At 37.9% G+C, this 23,843-nt stretch overlaps 2 protein-coding genes across 3 annotated transcripts in view; both read right to left on the reverse strand.

The window, feature by feature from the left end:
- The window catches only part of GUCY1A2 (guanylate cyclase 1 soluble subunit alpha 2), a 477,302-nt gene that overhangs the window by 42,579 nt on the left and 410,880 nt on the right, over positions 1-23,843 (reverse strand). The window lies entirely within an intron of this gene.
- Positions 3,203-4,635, reverse strand: LOC131760636 (heterogeneous nuclear ribonucleoprotein A3-like). Its single transcript, XM_067039463.1, has one exon. The coding sequence runs from the start codon at positions 4,413-4,415 to the stop codon at positions 3,477-3,479; it is 939 nt and encodes a 312-aa protein (XP_066895564.1). The 5' UTR covers positions 4,416-4,635; the 3' UTR covers positions 3,203-3,476.

A 23,843-nucleotide genomic window follows, 5' to 3' on the forward strand; every position in this document is an offset into this window, starting at 1 on the left:
CCATGCCCCGCCCCCCGCCTGAGTGAGCCAGAGACCACGAATCAGCTGCTCCATTAACGCTGCTCCTTTGACCCCACCCTCTCTGAGCGAAGGGCAGAGGCCCTAGGATGACCTGCACGCAGAGGCAGGGCCAGGTCCAAGGCTGAGCCCCAGCAGCTGTGCAAACAAAGAGAGGGGGAGGTCCCTCCCAGCAGCCTCAGAAACAGCGGGTTAAAGCTCCACAGTCAGCTTGAAGTGCCCTGCATCTGTGGAAAACCTGAATAGACAGCGAAATATCCCAGGTTGAGGAGGTAGACTTTGGGAGCAAGATATACTATTATTTTCCCCTTTTTTCTTTTTGTGAGTCTGCATGTGGGTGCTGCTCTGTGAGATTTTGTCTGTGTAGCTTTGTTTTTACCATTTGTCCTGGGGTTAAACCGACCCCCCCCTTTTTTTTCTTTAATAGTAACTTTTCTTTTTAATAATTATTTTGTTATTTTAATAACTGTATTTTACCCTACTTTATTTTGTCTTCTCCCCTTTCTTTCTTCCCTCCTTTCTTTCCTATTTCCCTCCTTCTTTCCTTCCTCTCTTCTGTCCTTTATTCCCTCCTTCCTTCCTCCCTTCCTTTCTTCCTCGCTCCCTTCCTTTCTTTATTCCCTCCTTCATTCCTCCGTCCCTTCCTTTCTTCCTTCCTTCCCTCCCTTCCTACTTTCTTCCTTCCTTTCTTGCCTTTCTATATTGTTCTCCCTTTTGTTTTGAGCCGTGTGGATTAAAGGCTCTTGGCACTCCAGCCAGGTGTCAAGGCTGTGTCTCTGAGGTGGGAGAACCAACCTCAGGACACTGGTTCACAACAAACCTCTCAGCTCCACGTAATATCAAATGGTGAAAATCTCCCAGAGATCTCCATCTCAACACCAAGACCCAGATTCACTCAAGGACCAGCAATGAACAGTGCTGGACACCCTATACCCAACAAAGAGCAAGACAGGTCTACAGCCCCATCCATTAGCAGAGAGGCTGCCTAGAATCATAGTAAGGCTACCAACATCCCCATACACGTTACCAGATGTGGACCTGACCCCAGGGAGACAGGATCCAGCCTCATCCACCAAAACAGGGGCACTGGTCCACCTAAACAGGAAACCAGCTCAACCCACTGAACCAACTTCAGCCACTGGGGACAGCCACCAAAAATAGATAGAACTACGAACCTGCATCCTGCAAAAGGGAGACCCCAAACACAGTAAGATAAGCAAAATGAGAAGACAGAAAAACACACAGCAGATGAAGGAACAAGATAAAAACACACCAGACCTAACAAATGAAGAGGTAATAGCCAGTCTACCTGAAAGAGAATTCAGAATAATGATAGTAAAGATGATTCAAAATCTTGGAAATAGAATAGACAAATTGCAAGAAACAGTTAACAAGGACCTAGAAGAAATAAAGAGGAAGCAAGGAACGATGAGCAACACAATAAATGAAATGAAAAATACTCTAGACGGGATCACTAGCAGAATAACTGAGGCAGAAGGACGGAGAAGTGACCTGGAAGATAAAATAGTGGAAATAACTACTGCAGAGCAGAAGAAAGAAAAAAGAATGAAAAGAACTGAGGACAGTCTCAGAGACCTCTGGGACAACATTAAACGCACCAACATTCAAATCATAGGGGTCCCAGAAGAAGAAGAGAAAAAGAAAGGGACTGAGAAAATATTTGAAGAGATTATAGTTGAAAACTTCCCTAATATAGGAAAGGAAATAGTCAATCAAGTCCAGGAAGCACACAGAGTCCCATACAGGATAAACCCAAGGATAAACATGCCAAGACACATAATAATCAAACTGTCAAAAATTAAATACAAAGAAAACATATTAAAAGCAGCAAGGGAAAAACAACAATTAACACACAAGGGAATCCCCATAAGGCTAACATCTGATCTCTCAGCAGAAACTCTACAAGCCAGAAGGGAGTGGCAGGACATATTTAAAGTGATGAAGCAAAAAAACCTAAAACCAAGATTACAATACCCAGCAAGGATCTCATTCAGATTTGATGGAGAAATTAAAACCTTTACAGACAAGCAAAAGCTGAGAGAGTTCAGCACCACCAAACCAGCTTTACATCAAATGCTAAAGGAATTTCTCTAAGCAAGAAACATAAGAGAAGGAAAAGACCTACAAGAACAACCCAAAACAATTAAGTAAATGATAATAGGAACGCACATATCAATAATTACCTTAAATGTAAATGGATTAAATGCTCCCACCAAAAGATACAGACTGGCTGAATGGATACAAAAACAGGACCCATATATATGCTGTCCACAAGAGACCCACTTCAGACCTAGGGACACTTACAGGCTGAAAGTGAGGAGATGGAAAAAGATATTCCATGCAAATGGAAATCAGAAGAAAGCTGGAGTAGCAATTCTCATATCAGACAAAATAGACTGAAAAATAAAAACTATTAAAAGAGACAAAGAAGGACACTATATAATGATCAAGGGATCGATCCATGAAGAAGATATAACAATTGCAAATATTTATGCACCCAACATAGGCGCACCTCAATACATAAGGCAAATATTAAAAGCCATAAAAGGGGAAATCGACAGTAACACAATCATTGTAGGGGACTTTAACACCCCACTGTCACCAATGGACAGATCATCCAAAATCAAAATAAATAAGGAAACACAAGCTTTAAATGATACATTATACAAGATGGATTTACTTGATATTTATAGGACATTCCATCCAAAAACAACAGAATACACATTTTTCTCAAGTGCCCATGGAACATTCTCCAGGATAGATCATATCTTGGGTCACAAATCTAGCCTTGGCAAATTTAAGAAAATTGAAATCGTATCAAGTATCTTTTCTGACCACAACGCTATGAGACTAGATATCAATTACAGGAAAAGATCTGTAAAAAATACAAACACATGGAGGCTAAACAATACACTACTTAATAACGAAGTGATCACTGAAGAAATCAAAGAGGAAATCAAAAAGTACTTAGAAACAAATGACAATGGAGACACAACAACCCCAAACCTATGGGATACAGCAAAAGCAGTTCTTTTTTTTTTTTTTTTTTTTTTAAAGTTAAAAATTCCTTAATTTTTTATTCCTGGTACCACTACCACAATTTACAGGGCAATATACCTGATGTAATGAAAAGAAAAAGAAAAAGACAAAGCTACAACAGATAAAAGACCTCAGGAATGTACATCTAATTGACACTACATTGCATTAATCAATAGCTGCACTTTTTGCAAACTGTGGCTATGACAGTCCTGAACAAGAAGGGTTTCCTGTTTAAGCTGCAGTAACTTTTCTGACTATGGATCATCGTTCCTTCTGTGGCAGATTTTTACAGTTCCTCTAATGCATTTGGGACGACTGTCTCAAAGTAACCTGCAGCTTTCCTGACAACTCCTCGCTCTCTCTCCTGCTAAGAACTGTAGCCCTTTTCTTCTGAGTTTTTAGAACCTTCTGCTACCATATCCACCACTTCCACCACCAGATCCATAACCACCACCATAAGGACTTCCCGAGCTTCTTCCACCAAAACTGCCCCCCTTCATGGGTCCATAGTTTGATTGCTGTTGTCCACTATAATTTCCAAAATCATTATAACTCCCACCACCACCATAGTTACCTCCAAAATTTCCTCCTTCATTGTAACCATCATATCCTCCACCACCGCCACCATATCCACCACCTTGGTTTCCATATCCTGGTCCACCACCACCATAGCCTCCTCTACTACTATAACCAGGACCACCGCCATAGTTACCACCGTCACCTCCAAATCCATTATATCCACCATCACCTCCTCCATAACTACCTCTGCTGCCACCACCTCCACCACCATAGTCTCCTCTTCCACCAAAGTTTCCACCACGGCCGAAGTTACCTCCACCACCTCCAAAGTTTCCTCCACGACCCATAAAGTTGCCAGATCCACCTCCACGACCTCTCTGTGATCCAGCAGATTGCATTTCTTGTTTAGAAAGAGCCTTTTTCACTTCACAGTTATGCCCATTAATAGTGTGGTATTTCTGAACAACAATTTTATCAACTGTATCATGATCATCAAAAGTTACAAAAGCAAATCCTCTCTTTTTTCCACTCTGCCTGTCTTCCATAACTTCTATGGTTTCAATCTTGCCATACTTTTCAAAGTAGTCTCTCAAATTATATTCTTCTGTATCTTCTTTAATACCACCAACAAAAATTTTCTTCACTGTTAGATGGGCACCCGGCTTTACAGAATCCTCTCTAGAAACAGCTCTCTTTGGTTCCACTACACGCCCATCAACCTTGTGTGGTCGAGCACACATTGCCGCATCCACCTCTTCAACACAAGAGTAAGTCACAAAACCAAAGCCCCTGGAACGTTTTGTTTGTGGGTCTCTCATCACCACACAATCTGTAAGTGTGCCTCATTTCTCAAAATGTTCTCTTAAGCTATCATCTGTAGTTTCAAAGCTCAGACCACCGATAAATAGTTTTCTCAACTGTTCTGGTTCCTTTGGATCATGGCCCTCCTCCCCCCGGCGGCGGCGGCGACGGCCGGAGTCGGGCTGGGGGCGACCGGGCGGCGGTTTTACCTCCATTTTGAGACCGGACTCGCCTCTTCCAGCAAAAGCAGTTCTAAGAGGGAAGTTTATAGCAATACAATCATACCTTAAGAAACAGGAAGCATCTCGAATAAACAACCTAACTTTGCACCTAAAGCAATTAGAGAAGGAAGAATAAAAAAACCCCAAATTTAGCAGAAGGAAAGAAATCATAAAGATCAGATCAGAAATAAATGAAAAAGAAATGAAGGAAACAATAGCAAAGATCAATAAAAGTAAAAGCTGGTTCTTTGAGAAGATAAATAAAGTTGATAAACCATTAGCCAGACTCATCAAGAAAAAAAGGGAGAAGACTCAAATCAATAGAATTAGAAATGAAAAAGGAGATGTAACAACTGACTCTGCAGAAATACAAAAGATTATTAGAGATTACTACAAGCAACTCTATGCCAATAAAATGGACAACCTGGAAGAAATGGACAAATTCTTAGAAATGCACAAGCTGCCGAGACTGAACCAGGAAGAAATAGAAAATATGAACAGACCGATCACAAGCACTGAAATTGAAACTGTGATTCAAAATCTTCCAACAAACAAAAGCCCAGGACCAGATGGCTTCACAGGCGAATTCTATCAAACATTTAGAGAAGAGCTAACACCTATCCTTCTCAAACTCTTCCAAAAGATAGCAGAGGGAGGAACACTCCCAAACTCATTCTACGAGGCCACCATCACCCTGATACCAAAACCAGACAAAGACGTCACAAAGAAAGAAAACTACAGGCCAATATCACTGATGATCATAGATGCAAAAATCCTCAACAAAATACTAGGAAACAGAATCCAACAACACATTAAAAGGATCATACACCATGATCAAGTGGGGTTTATTCCAGGAATGCAAGGATTCTTCAATAGACGCAAATCAATCAACGTGATACACCATATCAACAAACTGAAGGAGAAAAACCATATGATCATCTGAATAGATGCAGAGAAAGCTTTTGACAAAATTCAACACCCATTTATGATAAAAATCCTGCAGAAACTAGGCATAGAGGGAACTTTCCTCAACATAATAAAGGCAATATATGACAAACCCACAGCCAGCATTGTTCTCAATGGTGAAAAACTGAAACCATTTCTACTAAGATCAGGAACAAGACAAGGTTGCCCACTCTCACCACTCTTATTCAACCTAGTTTTGGAAGTTCTAGCCACAGCAATCAGAGAAAATAAAGAAATAAAAGGAATCCAAATAGGAAAAGAAGAAGTAAAGCTGTCATTGTTTGCAGATGACATGATACTATACATAGAGAATACTAAGGATGCTACCAGAAAACTACTAGAACTAATCAATGAATTTGGTAAAGTAGCAGGATACAAAATTAATGCACAGAAATCTCTGGCATTCTTATACACTAATGATGAAAAATCTGAGAATGAAATTAAGAAAACACTCCCATTTACCATTGCAACAAAAAGAATAAAATATCTAGGAATAAACCTACCTAAGGAGACAAAAGACTTGTATGCAGAAAACTATAAGACACTGATGAAAGAAATTAAAGATGATACAAATAGGTGGAGAGATATACCATGTTCTTGGATTGGAAGAATCAACATAGTGAAAATGACTCTATTACCCAAAGCAATCTACAGATTCAATGCAACCCTATGAAATTACCACTGGCATTTTTTACAGAACTAGAACAAAGAATTTCACAATTTGTATGGAAACACAAAAGACTCCGAATAGCCAAAGCAATCTTGAGAACGAAAAATGGAGCTGGAGGAATCAGGCTCCCTGACTTCAGACTATACTACAAGACCACAGTAATCAAGACAGTATGGTACTGGCACAAAAACAGAAATATAGATCAATGGAACAGGATAGAAAGCCCAGAGATAAACCTACACACTTATAGTCACCTTATCTTTGATAAAGGAGGAAAGGAAACACAATGGAGAAAAGACAGCCTCTTCAATAAGTGGTGCTGGGAAAACTGGACAGCTACTCATAGAAGTATGAAATTAGAACACTCCCTAACTCCATACACAAAAATAAACTCAAAATGTGTTAAAGACTTAAATGTAAGGCCAGACACTCTCAAACTCTTAGAGGAAAACATAGGCAGTACACTCTATGACATCAATCACAGCAAGATCCTTTTTGACCCATCTCCTAGAGAAATGGAAATAAAAACAAAAATAAATGGGATCTAATGAAACTTAAAAGCTTTTGCACAGCAAAGGATACCATAAATAAGACCAAAAGACAACCCTCGGAATGGGAGAAAATATTTGCAAATGAAGCAACTGACAAAGGATTAATCTCCAAAATTTATAAGCAACGCATGCAGCTCAATAACAAAAAAACAAACAACCCAATCCAAAAATGGGCAGAAGAACTAAATAGACATTTCTCCAAAGAAGATATACAGATAGCCAACAAACACATGAAAGAATGCTCAACATCATTAATCATTAGAGAAATGCAAATCAAAACTACAATGAGATATCATCTCACACCGGTCAGATTGGCCATCATCAAAAACTCTAGAAACAATAAATGCTGGAGAGGGTGTGGAGAAAAGGGAACACTCTTGCACTGTTGGTGGGAATGTAAAATGATACAGCCACTATGGAGAACAGTATGGAGGTTCCTTAAAAAACTACAAATAGATCTAACATATGACCCAGCAATCCCACTACTGGGCATATACCCTGAGAAAACCATAATTCAAAAAGAGTCATGTACCAAAATGTTTATTGCAGCTCTATTTACAATAGCCAGGACATGGAAGCAACCTAAGTGTCCATCAACAGATGAATGGATAAGGAAGATGTGGCACATATATACAGTGGAATATTACTCAGCCATAAAAAGAAATGAAACTGAGTTATTTGTAATGAGGTGGATAGACCTGGAGTCTGTCATAGAGAGTGAAAGTAAGTCAGAAGGATAAAAACAAATACCGTATGCTAACACATATATATGGATTCTAAAAAAAAAAAAATGTAATGAAGAGATTAGTGGTAGGATGGGAATAAAACACAGACCTACTAGAGCATGGACTTGAGGATATGGGGAGGGGGAAGGGTAAGCTGTGAGGATGTGAGAGAGTGGCACGGACATATACACACTACCAAATGTAAATTAGATAGCTAGTGGGAAGCTGCAGCATAGCACAGGGAGTTCACCTCTGTGCTTTGTGACCACCTAGAGGGGTGGGATAGGGACGGTGGGAGGGAGGGTGACAAAAGAGGGAAGAGTTATGGGAACATATGTATATGTATAACTGATTCACTTTGTTGTAAAGGAGAAACTAACACACTCTTGTAAAACAGTTATACTCAAATAAAGATGTTTAAAAAAAAAAATCAGTAAACATGACTTTCCTCTTCCAAGGCCCAGTGTTGACCACACAATGCCTATAATGGTTATGTGATTTTGCCTGGTCAGCCCTGTTCATTATATCTTTAAAGATATTCATACCTTTATACTTTCATATGGTTTCCTTCCATTCTCACAACCTTAGTCCTAGCTCAAGTTTAGAACAATAATGTTGCCTTTCAATACTAATATTTCCTCTAGTTTTCCTTATTCCCTCCATGTGGAACATTACCTCCAAATAAGTTTTCCTTTGATCATGTGGTTTACCAGGTCAAAAACATACAATGGGTCTTTAATAACATATAAGATCCACTATTTTCTAGGTTGAAAATAAATTCTCAGCTTCACTAGATGTTAAAACTGTGATACTTTTTTAAAATAAATATTTTATTTTAGAATAATTTAATTTTTGTTTTAGATACAAAACTTAATTTAATAGAAATTTTGTTTGTAGTTATTTCATTCTCATTTACAGAAATGTTGCAAAGATAGTATGAGTTCCCTTAAACTCTTTACTCAGTTTTCCCTAGTGTTAACATTCTACATAACCCTGGTACATTTGTCATAACTAAGAGATTAATAATAGTGTTTTATCAACTAAACTAAAGACTTTATTTAGATTTCACTACTTTTCCACTAATATCTTTTTTTCTTTTCTAGGATTTAGTGTAAAATTTTTGAAAATAATACAGACCTAATTGTTTTTTTCTAATTCATGATACAGAAGATAAGATTATTCATGTGAGTTATCCAGGGTCATAAACTAATTAGTGTCAGAACATTAATGTGAACTTGGGTCTCCTGATATGTTTTATTTGGTCATTCATTTATTTAATCAGCCAGAAGCAATTAAAAAAAATTCCAAACTATGGGTCACTTTGGAAATCTAATGTATTAGAAAAAACATCCTTCCAGAAAAGTACACATGTGAGTATGCATTGAAAATATGTCAGTAAACTCATAAACACGCCAAACTTAAGATTTCCTTAAATGCTATACCATCTCCCAATACCTTAACAACACTACATTTAACTATGTTCTAGTTTGGATTTTTAAATCAGAGTTTACTTAAATTGGTTTCATAGCCAACAAATGTTTTTTTTTTTTTTGTTTGTTTGTTTTTTTTTTTTGCCTCTCCCTGTTGTGGCCTCTCCTGTTGCAGAGCACAGGCTCCGGACGCGCAGGCTCAGCGGCCACGGCTCACGGGCCCAGCCGCTCCGCGGCACGTGGGATCTTCCCGGACTGGGGCACGAACCCGTGTCCCCTGCATCGGCAGGCGGACTCTCAACCACTGCGCCACCGGGGAAGCCCGCCAACAAATGTTTTAAAATTACTTTTCTACTTGGCCCTTTCAGCTAAAATGTGAATATCTAAAAAAATTCAGAAAGTATCCTTTATCCTTTATTAATTGCAAAATAAACATTGACGACCCAGTCACTTGCATTGGTGCCATTTTTAGTGGAGAAAGAAAGAGGAGGATGTGCATTGGATTTCCCTCTTGCTTTAGATTATGCTCAATTATCTTAGTAAATAATTTTCAGTTTATAGTGATCTAGATAATGTAAAGAATTTAGTTAAACTTGGTGCTATTTGTAAAGATATTATTTATGGCCAATAAAATAGCTGTTTTTTGTACTTCATAGAAATTCCTCTTTTTTATGAAATTAATAGATGTCTACCATATTAGAACTATTGACATGGACCAGATTCATGTCTTTAAATTCTGCACCCTAAGTTAGGTAATTAACATTTTATCATTACTGTCATGGGAAAAGAGAAACACCCTTCATCTAGAGTAAGGAATGTTCCCTAATATAGGACCAGCAATATTTCTACATTCAATCTAGAGCCTTATCATATAGACCAAACCTATGTCAAACAGTCAAACTACAAAAAACGTCAAAATTGCCAGACCCACTTTTTCATTTCATAACAATGAAATAATAACTAACCATTATTACACAGTACTTATTTATATATTTATGTATTGACTCTGACAACTATAAGCAATTAAACTTATAAAAGTGAGCTATTAGGTAAATATATATATATGATTTTTACTATAAAAATAACTGCAACATTATATTCTGATCCTCAAAGACTCCACTATAATGACCTCATAATGCTGGTAAATATATGGAATGATTGAGGTGGAATATTCTAAAGGCAACAAAGTAGACCAGATTTATTTTTAAAAATTAGGAAAGCTTATGATTTCCAATCCTCAGAATTATATTTTCTGGGGAAAATGATATTTGGTACAGCAGAGAGACAAAGGAAGAAAAAGTTAATTAAAAATGTCTAAATAGAATATCTCATTCAATTTTGCTATATGTGACTTTTATTGACACTTTTAAAAGGATAACATGGATGTTATTCTTTGTAATTAAAAAAATAGAAATATAATTATTGAGGCACAACTTAATTTATCCTTTTGTAAACTATTAAGTCATTTGTCTTTAATATTTTTTTTTCTTTTGTAAAATATAGTGTTTACTATTTTTGGTGCTTTTATAAAGAATAGGATGATCAATAAAGTCACTTAAAAGACTGACAGGACAGGAAAATACCAGCCCAAATATTTTTTAAAAATATAGTCACTAGTGCAGATGAGCATTTTGATTTTTTCAAAACAGGAAATTATAGGTAAACTACTAGACAGAATTTTTTTGGATGTTTTTCCCCATTTTAAGTATCTATAGTAAGAAGAATAAATATTTACAGTATATCTCACTCTTGTATAATAATAATATTGACAAAGAAATAGAAACAGATTTTCCACCTAGTGTTTTAACTAAGTTAGTAACTATTAACTTTTACATGCAAAGAAAAATATACCCAAGTAAGTTAATCTTTCTTCAATTATTCCATGCAAATCTCAATATACTAGAAAGATGCATTCCTCTAAATTGTCTATAAAGTAAAATTCTGAATAATATGCCTATATTCACTGTGATTTTATTATACGCATTAGACACAAAATGTTTTAACATAACAGACACAAAAGATGGTTTTCTGTTTAACCCGGAGGCATCTATTTGCCACAGCTGATGTTCAGATCCAGAGTAAGAGATACAGATATGGTTAGAAATACGGAGATGCCAAGCAAATATTTTAGGACAAACATTCTTCTTTTTTATTCTTTGAGTATGAAAAGAACTCTAGGATAACAAAAATGTAACCTGGACATATTCATATGTATGGAAATAAGAAAGAAACAGAATCACCCTTGTTCTAATTCCAGCTTGCTCCCTATTGATCCTTTTATCACTCTTTTGCAGAGCAAATCCTCCCATCAAGGCAAGTCATCTTCAGAAATTATTGCTCCTTATCAACAGTTATTGACTCACAGAGATAGTTTGTCCATGGATAAGAACACAGGCTCTAGGATAAGCCAGTTATGAATTTGAATTCTGACTCCTATATTGTGTGTTTTTAGCTGTGTGTTCTTGGTGATTTATTTAACCTTTCAAAGACTCAATTTCTTTTCATCTGAAAAATAAAGATAATAACAGTGCTTAACTCACAGGCTTGCTATGAATATTAAATGGGGTAATGTGAAAAACTATGCTTACAGGGAAAAAGAAATTCAATGTAAGTTTGCCATCACTGTCATAACATTTTAGAGCTAAAAGTTATTTTAGTAATCATCTAGGTAATCTTCATTGTAGAGATGAAGGGACCAAGCCCAGAAACATTATCAGGTTGGCCAAATAGTACACAAAAGTTAATATCTTAACCAAGATGAGACTTCAGTTCTCCAGATTCCTAGGCTAGAAATCGATTATACCAAACTCTAGTCTAAAAAATGTAGTTTATGGAGTTTTAAACATGATTCTAGTGGTCTAAATATACCCATAAGTTAACTATTACAACTTTCTGAGTACCCAGCTTTTTTAGAGATTATGTAGGGCTAGCTATATCTGTGGGCAGATTGTGAAGTAAGGATACTGCAGTCATCTTATAAAAATTCCCTGTACTACTCCGTAATTTCCTCCTCAAGACAAACATCTTACTGCTTCTTAGATATAGAAATAAAATTCAGTCCTTGTTATGGATGTAATGCTTGTGTCCTCTCAAAATTAATTTGTTGAAACCCTATACCTGAATGTGATGATAGGAGGTGAGGCCTTTTGGGAATTAGTTAAAATTAGATGAAGTCGTGAAGGTGGAGCTCAAGGAGTGGAATAGGATTAGTGCTCTTATAAGTGTCATGAGAGCTTGCTTCCTCTCTCTCTTGCCATTATGTGAAGATAAAAAGAGAAGTCAGTCATCTGCAAGCTACAAGAGAGCTCTCACAAGAACCTGACCATGCTGGTACCATGATTTCTGACTTCCAGCCTCCACAGCATAAGAAATATATTTCTATATTTCTAGTAGAAATTCTTTAAAAGTTAAATAACTCATCTTGCAAAGTCCTTTTCTTTCCTAGATTTTTAAAAAAATAATTGATATGTTTAAAAAAAAGTTCTCAAAGACAAGGACGTGTAGGTAGAATTGAGGCTACAATTCTAGGCAGATGTTTTCCCCTTGTTTTAGGCAGAATAACAACACTACCTACTGTCCAAAAGGAGGACAGGAAGTAGGGTTCTTTAAAAAAAAAAAGTCCATGTCCTAATCCCTAGAACCTGTGAATATGTTAGGTTATGGGGCAAAAGTGAATTAAGGTTGCAGATGGAATTAAGGTTGCTAATCACCTGACTTTAAAATAGGGAAATTATCCTGGATTATCCAATGGACTCAATGTAATCACAATGGTCCTTAAAAGTAGAAGAAGAAGGAAGAAGAAAAGAGTCAGAAAAAGAGATGTGACAGTGGAAACAGTGTCAGAGGGATGCAATATTACTGGCTATATGATGGAGGAAGGAAGCGGCAAACCAAGGAATGCAGGTGGACTATAGAAGCTGGAAAAGACAAGAAACGAGATTATCTCCTAGACCTTCCAGAGAAGAATGCAGCTCTGATGATATCTTGATTTTAGATCAGGGAAACGCATAATAGACCTCTATTCTATAGAACTGTAAAATAATAAATCTGTGTCATTTAAGCCACAAACTTTGTTGTAATTTAATTAACATATATGTTTTTATGTACTGTAGGGGAGCAAAATTCACCACCCCAAAACGTCTCCTTGATATGCAGATAATTTTTAGCTGGAAGCAATCAAGGCCTCAAAGTCTCGGGAAGAAACTTTTACCTTCCCTCTAACTTCCTAAAAGAATAGAAGGACTATTCCAGGAAAGGAGCTATCACCATAGATAACTACAGTATGAACTAGGTGTGGTAGACAAGGAGGAACCTAGCAAAATCTATTCGTTAAAATTCCTTTTCGTGTTCCATTGTCTCTGTATGGCCTAGCAAACATTTCTTTACCAAACATTTGCTTTTCCATCTCCATGTGAATCGTCTTCCTCCCCTCTGAGGTCTCAAACCAGTACCCCCAACATCCTTTTTTGTCTTTAGCTGAAGATGATATTTAAGATGAGGGCCTGGACAATTTGGAGAGTTATTTATTTTTCCTGGGTTTCTCCCATGTTATTAAACTTTTGTCTGATTTTCTCCTGTTAATCTGCCTCATTTCAATTTAATTCTTAGAGCACCCAGAAGAACCTAGAAGGATAGAGGAAAATGTCTCTATCCCTAATAGTACCACTGCTTAAATTAGGGGATTTGCCATAAAAACAGTTAGTGTTTATCACATGACTAAGACTTAGTCATCAGCAAAATGTCTTTGCTAATAAAAACTTGTAGGAATAAGCTGACTACTAGATCAGTTCTAAGTCATAGCTCAAAATGCCTTTGGCCACATTACCAAACCCACTATTTCTTTGGAACTGCCAGATGAGGTCTGTAATCCAACTATCACACATCACTCAACATGGCTAAACATAAAATATGAGAATCAAGTGCAGAGTAAGATAGTCTATTCCTTCATGGAACAAACAGATTAAAATAATAAATGAATATCTACTGTGTTACAAGTATAAGAGCTTTATAAACAGCATATTTAATCTTAACAATAATCTTCTGATATAGATACCAATTTAAATATGAGGATAATGGGCCCAAAAGAAATTTAGTTCCTAAATTTCAAAAAATAAGTTTCAAACCCTAAGCACTCTGATTCTGGTTCACTTGACCACTACCCTATCCTGCTCCATTGTACATCCTCTGATATGATGAGCTATTTATACAACATTGGTTAGAAGGTAACTTGTTTTGAACTGAAGAAGGAACCTCTCACAGTGAATGAAAAATAGGCATTCTGAAAAGTCTAGAAGTAGTTCAATTGTAAAATGAGAAAAAAAATGCTTAAAGGTTAAGGAAAATTTTATATCAAAGTAGTTAAAGAGTTTTTCTACATTTTTAGTTTGCACTTAGCAAGGAAATACAATTGATTCTGCTCAGGCAAATAATTTGACTATTCATGCCATTTCAAAATTTGCTGAAAATGTCCTTAGCATAAGCAATTATTTCAGTTTCACAGATCAGCAGCATGATTTTAAGAGACCATTGCTTATAATGTGCATTATTTTAAAATTTGGATGAGTGGGAGCAATGATGATTGTAAACATAACATTCAGAGAAAAATGAAAACATCAAACATGAAAAATTCAAAATTCAATAAAAATTTCTTTTTGTCCAGAAATGAAACTAGTAATAAAGTGCCCTAGGTGAAGAGGAAATGGTCCTTGGGCATTACTGCATGCAACAAGATGACACACAATAAGTCTAAAAAAATGAATACTATTATATAAAAGTTATGGACTTGGTTTAGAAATCTTTATTCATTAAGTCCAAGTGAATATTGAGGTAAACAACATCTGATCATTCCAATTCTAGTAACCTTTAGGAAACTCAATTATTTATATCATATGAAATGTAAAGTAGCTTAATTTATGTAATGTCATGTTCATAGGAACATATATTGTAATAATTAAAAATTAGAAAAACAAAACCTGTGTTCATCAATAGAGGAATAGATGAGTGAACATTAAAATACAGTATAGTCATACACTGAAATGTTGACCAGTAATTAAAATGATGGGCTAGAGTTATCTATGTCTCAACAAGGATAGATCTTAAAACATAAGTTTTTTTAAAAGTTAGAGAAATGTTTATACAGTGAAATATCACTCATGAAAATTAAAAGAAATTCTATTGTTTATGGATACACATGAGAAAGTTAATGTATAAAACACTAGACCTTGCAACACAACAAATTCATTAGGGTGTTTGTCACAATGAAAGCAGGAAAAATTCCAAAGGAAAAGTCTTATTTATTTTTATTAAACAAGATATGAAGCACATATAAAGGCTTAAACAAGTGGTGGAATCATGGGTATTATATTATTCCTTTTAATCTTTAGTACTTCAAAATATTTATAAAAGTGTTTTTTTTCAATCAACTATTTAAATATTTCAGGCAAAATGTATTTGGAATGAATTATTCAGAAAATTATTTCAATTTCTCATTATATCCAAATAACCCACTCTCTTACAGTTTATGAAAATTATATAGTCTTGCTAAAAATAAATTGAATATAAACTTCTCTTAAGGAGGCAGGGGAATTAAGATGGCAGAGGAGTAGGACGTGGAATTCACATTCTCCCACAAAAACATTGAAAATACATCTATAAGTGGAACAGATTTACAGAGAACAGCTACTGAACACTGACAGAAGACCTCAGGCATTCAAAAAGACAATAAAACCTCCATGTAACTGAGTAGGACAAAAGGAAAAAGAAAAAGAAAGACTGGGGACAGGGTCTGTACCCCAGGGAGGGAGCTGTGAAGGAGGAAAGGTTCCTGCACCCTGGAAAAATCTCTCTACTTGTGGCGATATCAGCCTGGATGGAAGGAGAGTTTCAGAGCCTAAGAGAAGAGAGCAGCAACAGGTTTGTGGAAGGTGAAATGGAATACCTTGCACTCCCCAAACTGAGACACTCCTCTGTCAGTGCAGGTGGAGGCTAGGTGCTGAAGATCAGGATCCAGAGTTCAGATCCAGGGAGAGGACCAGGGTGGGATGTGCAGAAACATCTTGAAGAAGCCAGGTTGTGGCAACTCAGGGTTTACTCTGAAGAAGGCTGGGCATGCCAGAGAGGCAAGTCACCATTATTAGGGGTCACACGAAGAGAGGGGTAGGACCACCATAAGAGTTTCTTTCCCTGTGAGCATTCCCAGGCAATAGGACACCACCTATAGGAGCTCCAGGGGCAGGTGTGAGTCACTGCCACCATCTTGGGCTCCAGAGACAGGCACTAGCCACCTCTACCAGACCCGTGAACTGATGCCAGGCCTTGCCCCTGTTGTCCCAGGAGAGTGCATATAGCTTCTGCCACTAGAAAATCTACCTGAAGTCACCAGGACCTGTTCCAGCTGTCCCAGAAGGGTATGGATAGCTCCCACAACTAAGAAATCTATGAGCAGGATCCAGGACCTGTCCCTGCTGTCCCAGGAGTAAGTGGATAGCATCTGCCCCTAGGAAATTCATGAGCAGACACCAGGACCTGCTCCCACTGTCCAAAGCAGGCAAGGGCTGCTGTACCTACACATTCCATATCAAGGGGATAACAGTCAGCACATGCTGAGGAAAGAGGCAGCACAACCAAACTAAAAGGATCAGCCCCTCGGTTCTGGAAAAGAGGGTGGAGTAGAAGGACCTAAGCTCATCTACCCTCATGAAAACATCAAAATCAAAACTAACTGCTGAATAACCATCAATGAAAATAACTGGAACCAACCAAAAAAGATATTTTACATTCAAAGACAAAGAAGAAGCCACAATGAGATGGAAGGAGGAGCACTTTCACAACATAATCAAATTCCATACCCACTGGGTGGGAGAACAATGAACTGGAAAAAAAATCATATCACAGAGGTTCTCCCACAAAAATGAGAGTCCCAAGCCCCACATCAGGTTCCCCAGCATGAGGGTGTGGCAATAGATGGAAGAATACCCAAAGCATTTGTCTTTGAACACCAGTGGAGGAGGAGTACAGGAGAACCACAGGACTGGGGGAAACAGAGATTCCACTATTGGAGGGTGAACACAACTTTTCACGTACACTGGGATACAGAACAAAACAGTAACTTCATAGAATCCAGGGCTGAATCTACCTATGAGTCTTGGAGGGTCTCCTGGAGAGATGGGGGTTGGCTGTGTGTCATTTGGGGAGCAAGGACACTGAGGACAGAAACCCCAGATAATAATGATCATCATGAGCTCCCCAGGAGGTTGCCACTCTGGCATCAAGACTCAGCCCTACCCAACAATCTACAGACTCCAGTGTGGAATGCCCCAGGCCAAACAACCAGAAGGATAGGAACACAGACTCACCCATTAGCAAACAGGATGCCTGAAGCTATACTGAGCTCACAGCTACCTGTAAACCTGCTTCCTTGACATGATGGCACTGCCCACCAGAGGGACAAGACCCAGGTCCACCAAACTGAGGACAGGCACCAGTTCCTCTCAACAGGAAGCCTGCACAATCCTCAGAACCAAAGTCACCCACCAGAGGGCAGACACGAGAAGCAGGAGAAACTATGACCCTCCAGCTAACAGAAAGGAGACCATAAACACAAAGTTAGATATAATGAAATGGCAGAGAAATATGTTTCAGATGAAAGAACAAGATAAAAAACCACAAGAACAACTAAGTGAAGTGGAAATAGGCATCTGTCAGAAAAGAATTTGGACTAACGATAGTAAAAATGATCCAAGATCTTGGAAAACGAATGGAGACACAGACTGAGAAGCAACAAGAGATGTTTAACAAAGAGATAGGAGATTTAAAGAACAAACAAACAGATGAACAACTCAATAACTGGAATGAAAAATACACTAGGAGGAATCAAAAGCAGAATAACTGAGGCAGAAGAATGAATAAGTGAGCTGGGAGACTGAAAGGAGACAATCACTGCCATGGAACAGAGTAAAGAAAAAAGAATGAAAAGAAATGAGGACAGTCTCAGAGACCTCTGGGACAACATTAAACACACCAACATTTATATTATATGGGCCTCAGAAGAAGAAAAGGGAGAGAAAGAACTGGAGAAAATATTTGAAGAGATTATAACCAAAAACTTCCCTGACATGGGAAAGGGAGCACTCATTCAGGACCAGGAAGGGCAGAAAGTCCCATACAAGATAAATCCAAGGAGGAACAGGCAGAGACATATTAATCAAACTGACAAAAATTAAAGACAGAGGAAAAATAGTAAAAGTAACAAGGAAAAGCAACAAATAACATACAAGGGAAGCCCCATAAGGTTATCTGCTGATTTTTCAGCAGAAACTCGGCAGGCCAGAAGAGAGTGGTATGATATACTTAAGGTGATAAAAAGAAAAAAACCTACAATCAAGAATACTCTCCCCAGCAAGGCTCTTGTTCAGATTCAAAGGAGAAATCAAAACTTTTACAGACAAACAAAAGCTAAGAGAATTCAGCACACACACACACACCCCAAGCCAGCATTACAACAAATCCTAAAGAAACTTCTCTAGGCAGTAAAGAAAAGGGCACATACAGAGTCAAGAAAATTACAAATGGGGAAACTTACCAGTAGAGACAAACATAAAGTAAAGGTATGAATTCATCCGCACACAAATATCAAAACCAGCAATTATGAGAAGAGGAGAGTACAAATGCAGGATATTCAAAATGCAATGGAAACTAAGAGACCAGCAACCTACAACAATCTGGTATATATACAGATTGCTATATCAAAACCTCATGGGAACCACCAACTAAAAACTACAATAGATACACACAAAAAAGAAAAAGCAATCCAAACATATCACGAATGATAGACATCAAATCACAAGAGAAGAGAACAAAAGATAAAGGGAAGAAAAAAGACCTTCAAAAAAGAATCCAAAACAATTAACAAAATGGCAATAAGAATATTCATACTGATAATTATCTTAAATGTAAATGGATTAAGTGATCCTACCAAAAGACATAGACTTGGTGAATAGATAAAAAACAAGACCCATATATATTCTGTCTACAAGAGACTCACTTCAGATCTTAGGGAAACATACAGACTGAAATTGAGGGGATGGAAAAAGGTATTCTATGCAAATGCAAATCAAAAGAAAGCTGGAGTAGCAATACTCATATCAGAAAAATACAGACTTTGAAATAAAGAATGTTACGATAGACAAAGAAGGACACTACATAAAGATCAAGGGATCAAACTAAGAAGAAGATATAACAATTGTAATTACATATGCACCCAACATAGGAGTACTTCAATATATAAAGCAAACATTAACAGCCATAAAGGAGTAATGAACAGTAATATGACAGTAGTGGGGGACATTAATACCACAGTCTTATCAATGGACAGGTCATCCAGACAGAAAATGAATAAGGAAACACAGGATTTAAATGAGACATTAGACCAGATGGACTTAATTGATATTTACAAAACATTCAATCTGAAAGTAGCTGAATACACTTTCTTCTTAAGTGCACATGGAGTATTCTCTAGGATAGATCATGTCTTGGGCCACAAATCAAGCCTTGGAAAGTTTAAGAAAGAAACTTTCAGAAAACTGAAATCATACCAAGCATCTTTTCTGACCATAACGCTATGGGATTAGAAATCAATTGCAGAGAAAAAATATTAAAAAACACAAACACATGGAGGCTAAACAATATGCTAATAAACAACCAATGGATCACTAAAGAAGAAGAAATTAAAAAATACCTAGAGACAAATGAAAATGAAAACATGATGAACCAAAACATAAGAGATGCATCAAAAGCAATTCTAAGAGAAAGTTTATAGCAATAAAATCTTACATCAAGAAACAAAAGAATTCTTAAATAAACAACCTAACATCTAAAGCAATTGTAGAAAGAAGACAAACAAAACCCAAAGTTAGTAGAAGGAAAGTCATAAAGATCAGAGCAGAAATAAATGAATAGAGATGAAGAAAACAATAGCAAAGATCAATGAAACTAAAAGCTGGTTCTTTGAGAAGATAAACAAAAATTGATAAACCTTTCGCCAGACTCATCAAGAAAAAGAGGGAGAGGACTCAAATCAATACAATTAGAAATGAAAAAGGAGAAGTTACAACTGACACCACAGAAATACAAAGGATCATAAGAGACTACTAAAAGCAACTATATGCCAATAATATGGACAACCTAGAAGAAATGGACAAATTTTTAGAAAATACAACCTTCCAAGACTGAACCAGGAAGAAATAGAAAAAAAGAACATGCCAATCACAAGTACTAAAATTAAAACTATGATTAAAAATCTTCCAACAAACAAAAGTCCAGGACCAATGGCTTCACAGGTGAATTATATCAAACATTTAGAGAACAGTTAACATCTATCCCTTTGAAACTCTTCCAAAAAACTGCAGAGGGAAGAACACTCCCAAGCTCATTCTAGTAGGTTACCATAACCCTGATAAACAAAACCAGACAAAGACACCACACACACACACACACACAAATAACAGGTTAATATTACTGATGAACATAGGTGCAAAAATTCTCAACAAAATACTAGCAAGCTGAATCCAATAGTACATTAAAAGGATCATATACATGGATCAAGTGGGATTCATTCCAGTGATGCAAGGATTCTTCAGAATGCACAAATCAATCAGTGTGATACATTACATTAACAAACTGAAGAATAAAAACCATATGATCATCTCAATGGATGCAGAAAAAGCTTTTGACAAAATTCAACCCTGACTTATGATCAAAGTTCTCCAGAAAGTGGGACTAGAGGGAACTTACCTCAATGAATAAAGGCTGTGTAAGACAAACCCACAGCCAACATCATTCTCATCAGTGAAAAGCTGCAAACATTTCCTCTTAGATTAGGAGCAAGACAAGAATGCCCAGTGTCACCACTTTTATTCAACATATTTTGGAAGTCCTAGCCACAGCAATCAGAGAAGAAAAAGAAATAAAAGAAGCCAAATTGGAAAAGAAGATGTAAAACTGTCACTGTTTGCAGATGACATGATATTATATATAGAAAATCCTAAAGATTTTATCAGAAAACTATTAGAGCTAATTAATGCATTTGGTAAAGTTGCAGATACAAAATTACTATGCAGAAATCACTTGCATTCCTATACACTAAAAACAAAAGATCAGAAAGAGAAATTAAAGAAACAATTCCATTTATCGTTCCATAAAAAGAGTAAAATACCTAGGAATAAAGCCATCTTAGGAGACAAAAGACCTCTACTCTGAAAAGAATAAGATGCTGATGAAAGAAATCAGAGATGGCACAGACAGATGTTCTTGGATTGGAAGAATCACTACTGTCAAAAAGACTTAGTACTCAAGGCAACCTACAGATTCAATGCAATTCCTATCAAATTATGAAGGGCATTTTTCATAGAAGGAGAGCAAAAAAATTTTAAAATATGTATTGAAACACAAAAGACCCTGAATAGCCAAATCAATCTTGAGACAGAAAAGCAGAGCTGTAGGAATCAGAACCCCTGACTTCATACTATACTACAAAGCAACAGTAGTCAAAATAATAGCAGAAAAACGAAATATCAATGAATGGAATAGGATAGAAAACCCAGAAATAAACACACACACCTATTGTCAATTAATCTACAACAAGGAGGCTAGAATATACAATGGAGAAAAAGACAGTCTCCTCAATAAGTGGCACTGCGAAAACTGGAAAGCTACATATAAAAGAATGAAATTAGGAGGAGTTGAGGAAGATGGCAGAGGAGTAAGATGTGATGATCTTCCTCCCCACAGATACATCAGAAATACATCTACACATGGAACTGCTCCTATAGAACACCCATTGAACACTGGCAGAAAACCTCAGACCTCCCAAAAGGCAAGAAACTTCCCATATACCTGGGTAGGGCAAAAGGTAATAGAAAAAAAAACAGAGACAAAATAATAAGAATAGAACTTGCACCAGTGGGAGGGAGCTGTGAAGGAGGAAAGGTTTCCACACACTAGGAAGTCCCTTAGTGGGAGGAGACTGTGGGTGGTGTAGGGGGGAAACTTCAGAGCCATGGAGGAGAGCGCACCAACAAGGGTGCAGAGGGCAAATTGGAGAGATGCCCACAGGGAGGATTGGTGCTGACCAGCATTCACCAGCCCGAGAGGCTTGTCTGCTCACCCGCCAGGGCGGGTGGGGCTGGGAGCTGAGGTTCGGGCTTTAGTCGGATACAGGAAGAGGACTGGGGTTGGCAGCGTGAACAGAGCCTAAAGGGGTTAGTGCACCACGGCTAGCTGGGAGGGAGTCCAGGATAAAGTCTGGACCTGCCAAAGAGGCAAGAGACTTTTTCCTTCCCTCTTTGTTTCCTGGTGCACGAGGAGAGGGGATTAAGAGAGATGCTTAAAGGAGCTCTAGAGACGGGCGTGAGCCATGGCTAACAGTGCGGGCCCCAGAGACGGGCATGAGATGCTAAGGCTGCTGCTGCTGTCACCAAGAAGCCTGTGTGCGAGCACAGGTCACTAACTACACCTTCCCTCCCTGGAGCCTGTACAGCCCGCCACTGCCAGGGTCCCATGATCCAGGGACAACTTCTCCGGGAGAATGCATGGCATGCCATATGCTGGTGCAATGTCACACTGACCTCTGCCACCGCAGGTTTGCCCTGCATCCGTACCCCTCCCTCAACCCAGCCTGAATGAGCCAGAGCCCCCGGATCAGCTGCTCCTTTAATCCTGTCCTGTCTGACAGAAGAATAGACGCCCTCAGGCAACCTACATGCAGAGGCAGGGTCAAATCCAAAGCTGAAGCCTGGGAGCTGTGCGAACAAAGAAAAGAAAGGGCAATTTCTCCCAGCAGGCTGAGGAGCAGCGGATTAAATCTCCACAATCAACTTGATGTACCTTGCATCTGTGGAATACCTGAATAGACAACAAATCATCTCAAATTGAGGAGGTGGACTTTGAGAGCAAGACGTATTATTTTTCCCCCTTTTCCTCTTTTTGTGAGTGTGAATGTGTATGCTGTGTGAGATTTTGTCTGTAAAGCTTTGCTTTCACCATTTGTCACAACCCTAGGGGGTTATGTCCATCCATTTTTGTTTTGTTTTGTTTTGTTTTTACTTATTCTATCTTACTTTATTTTATTTTATACTTTCTTTCTTTCTCTCTTTCTCCTTTTCCTTCTTCTTTCTTTCTTTCTTTCTTTCTTTCTTTCTTTCTTTCTTTCTTTCTTTCTTTCTTTCTTTCTTTCTTTCTTTCTTTTTCTTTCTTTCTTTCTTTCTTTTTCTTTCTTTCTTTCTTTCCTTCTTCTTTTTCTCCACTTTATTCTGAGCTGTGTGGATGAAAGGCTCTTGGTGCTACAGCCAGGAGTCAGGGCTGTGCCCCTGAGGTTGGAGAGCAAACTTCAGGACACTGGTCCACAAGAGACCTCCCAGCTCCATGTAATATCAAACAGCAAAAATCTCCCAGAGATCTCCATCTCAACAGCAAGACCCAGCTTCACTCAATGACCAGCAAGCTACGGTGCTGGACACCCTATGCCAACAACTAGCAAGACAAGAACACAACACCACCCATTAGCAGAGAGGCTGCCTAAAATCATAATAAGGCTACAGACACCCCAAAACACATCACCAGACGTGGACCTGCCCACCAGAAAGACAAGATCCAGCCTCAACCACCAGAACACAGGCACTAGTCCCCTCCAACAGGAAGCCTACATAACCCACTGAGCCAAATTTAGTCACTGGGGACAGCCACCAAAAACAACGGGAACTACGAACCTGCAGTCTGCAAAAAGGAGACTCTAAACAGAATAAGATAAGCAAAGTGAGATGATAGAAAAACACACAGCAGATGAAGAAGCAAGGTAAAAACCCACCACACCTAACAAATGAAGAGGA

The sequence above is a fragment of the Kogia breviceps genome, chromosome 7, assembly GCF_026419965.1.
Source record: "Kogia breviceps isolate mKogBre1 chromosome 7, mKogBre1 haplotype 1, whole genome shotgun sequence".
Lineage (NCBI taxonomy): Eukaryota > Metazoa > Chordata > Mammalia > Artiodactyla > Physeteridae > Kogia > Kogia breviceps.

Bases quoted from the DNA above. Each gene is read 5' to 3' on its own strand.
- LOC131760636 (XM_067039463.1), bottom strand. From the start codon at position 4,415: ATGAGAGACCCACAAACAAAACGTTCCAGGGGCTTTGGTTTTGTGACT.